Source organism: Rhea americana, unplaced genomic scaffold (assembly GCF_003343005.1).
Source record: "Rhea americana isolate MKP2758 unplaced genomic scaffold, rheAme1 scaffold_722, whole genome shotgun sequence".
Lineage (NCBI taxonomy): Eukaryota > Metazoa > Chordata > Aves > Rheiformes > Rheidae > Rhea > Rhea americana.
In genome coordinates this window covers 24,000-25,268 of record NW_028186893.1, presented here as the reverse complement: position 1 = coordinate 25,268, position 1,269 = coordinate 24,000, and the positions used below count along the sequence as shown (strand labels likewise).

The following is a 1,269-nucleotide window of genomic DNA, read 5'->3' as shown; positions in this document are numbered from 1 at the left end:
AAAAAGGGACTTTAAAATAAATAACCATCGTGGCTGCAAACGCAGCCTGTCCTGGGTATCTCGTTTAGTGATCTAAGTTCCTCAACGGGCGACCACGGCTCGTCCGTGCCTCCCGCTCCCCTCCAGGGAAGAGAGGCGTGTGCAACCATCCTGCTCGCGAGTGTTTGCCCCGAAACGCRGCTCGTTCAAAGCCTCCGGCGGAAACCTGGGGCGCTTCGTAGTGTGCGGCGGCGTAGCCGAGCCCGAACCGGGAGGCACCGGGTTGGCGTGTGTTTGGTTTTTTTTTTKKTTTTTCATCTCCCACGCGGATCGAAGAGAGCAGTATCTTGTGCATCCGCCCCGGTCTCCAGGGCGCGGTTATCGTCTCCTTACAAATTACGCGGTAACGAGTGGTAATTCCAGAGAAATATAGAAAAGAAAACGCAAATGGATCAGCTAGCGTCTAGAGAAGGGCAGAAATATCTCAGACAAAGGGAGGGAAGTCTCCGTTTTGGTAAAATTCCACCGGTCTCCTTCCCTTCCTCCGTCGCCCTGGGAATATCGGAGTCCTTCCTGGTAGGGAAGGCGAGTCGAGAACGCGGGGAAGAGTTCAGGGCAGGAAACAGGCTGTTCTGCAAAAATAAATAGATAAATAAAATCACCTTTGCACCGAAGACCAAGGTTTGTTTCGTTTATCGCGCACGGCGGGAAGAGAACAAAGCCAAACTGGCGTTTTCCCCCCCCCCGGCGCCTCGCTCCGACGCCGAGGATCTGCGGGAGACGCAAAGGCGAAAGCCGCAGTAAAAACCTCCCCGCCGCCGCCGCCGCGGGGCCCCGGGAAAAGCCGCTCCGAGCTCTCCCGCCCCGGCAGCCCGCGGGTTCTCTCGAGAGCTTTTCAGCCCCGTGCACGTCGGACTCCCGGCGTGTCCGGGCGAAGCTCCGGCGGGTTTGGAGGTGCGGCAGAGCCGGGGCTGCGTCGGCACAGCGCCGGGAGCCGACGGCTCCAGAAACAGCTCCGGGAAACTCGTTTCCTTCGGGGTCCAGCCTGTTCCCTGTTAACAGGCTCATCCCAACCCCACAAACCCTCCTTGCCTGCGGTCACAGCGACTCCTGCCCCGTGTCCTGGCTGGCTTCTAGGAGCAATTCCTCCAGTTCCTTCTCGTTCTTGGAGCAGTTCAGCTCTGAAAGCGAAAGCAAAACGGCAACAGTTCGCTCAGTTCTCGTCAGAAGCCCCAAAGAGCCGAGGATTCGCGTCGCCCCGAGAAAAAAGGGTTTACGGTCTGGAAGAGC

At 58.2% G+C, this 1,269-nt stretch overlaps 1 protein-coding gene across 1 annotated transcript in view; it reads right to left on the bottom strand.

The window, feature by feature from the left end:
• Nucleotides 1-8: 8 nt before the first annotated feature.
• The window catches only part of PPP1R37 (protein phosphatase 1 regulatory subunit 37), a gene marked incomplete at its 5' end in the record, with an annotated part of 17,740 nt that continues 16,479 nt past the window's right edge, over nucleotides 9-1,269 (bottom strand). Inside the window, 2 exons of the mRNA XM_085321903.1 lie at nucleotides 9-611; nucleotides 1,072-1,160. Of these exons, the coding sequence (XP_085178029.1) occupies nucleotides 1,078-1,160 (83 nt within the window). The remainder of the gene's footprint in view (nucleotides 612-1,071; nucleotides 1,161-1,269) is intronic.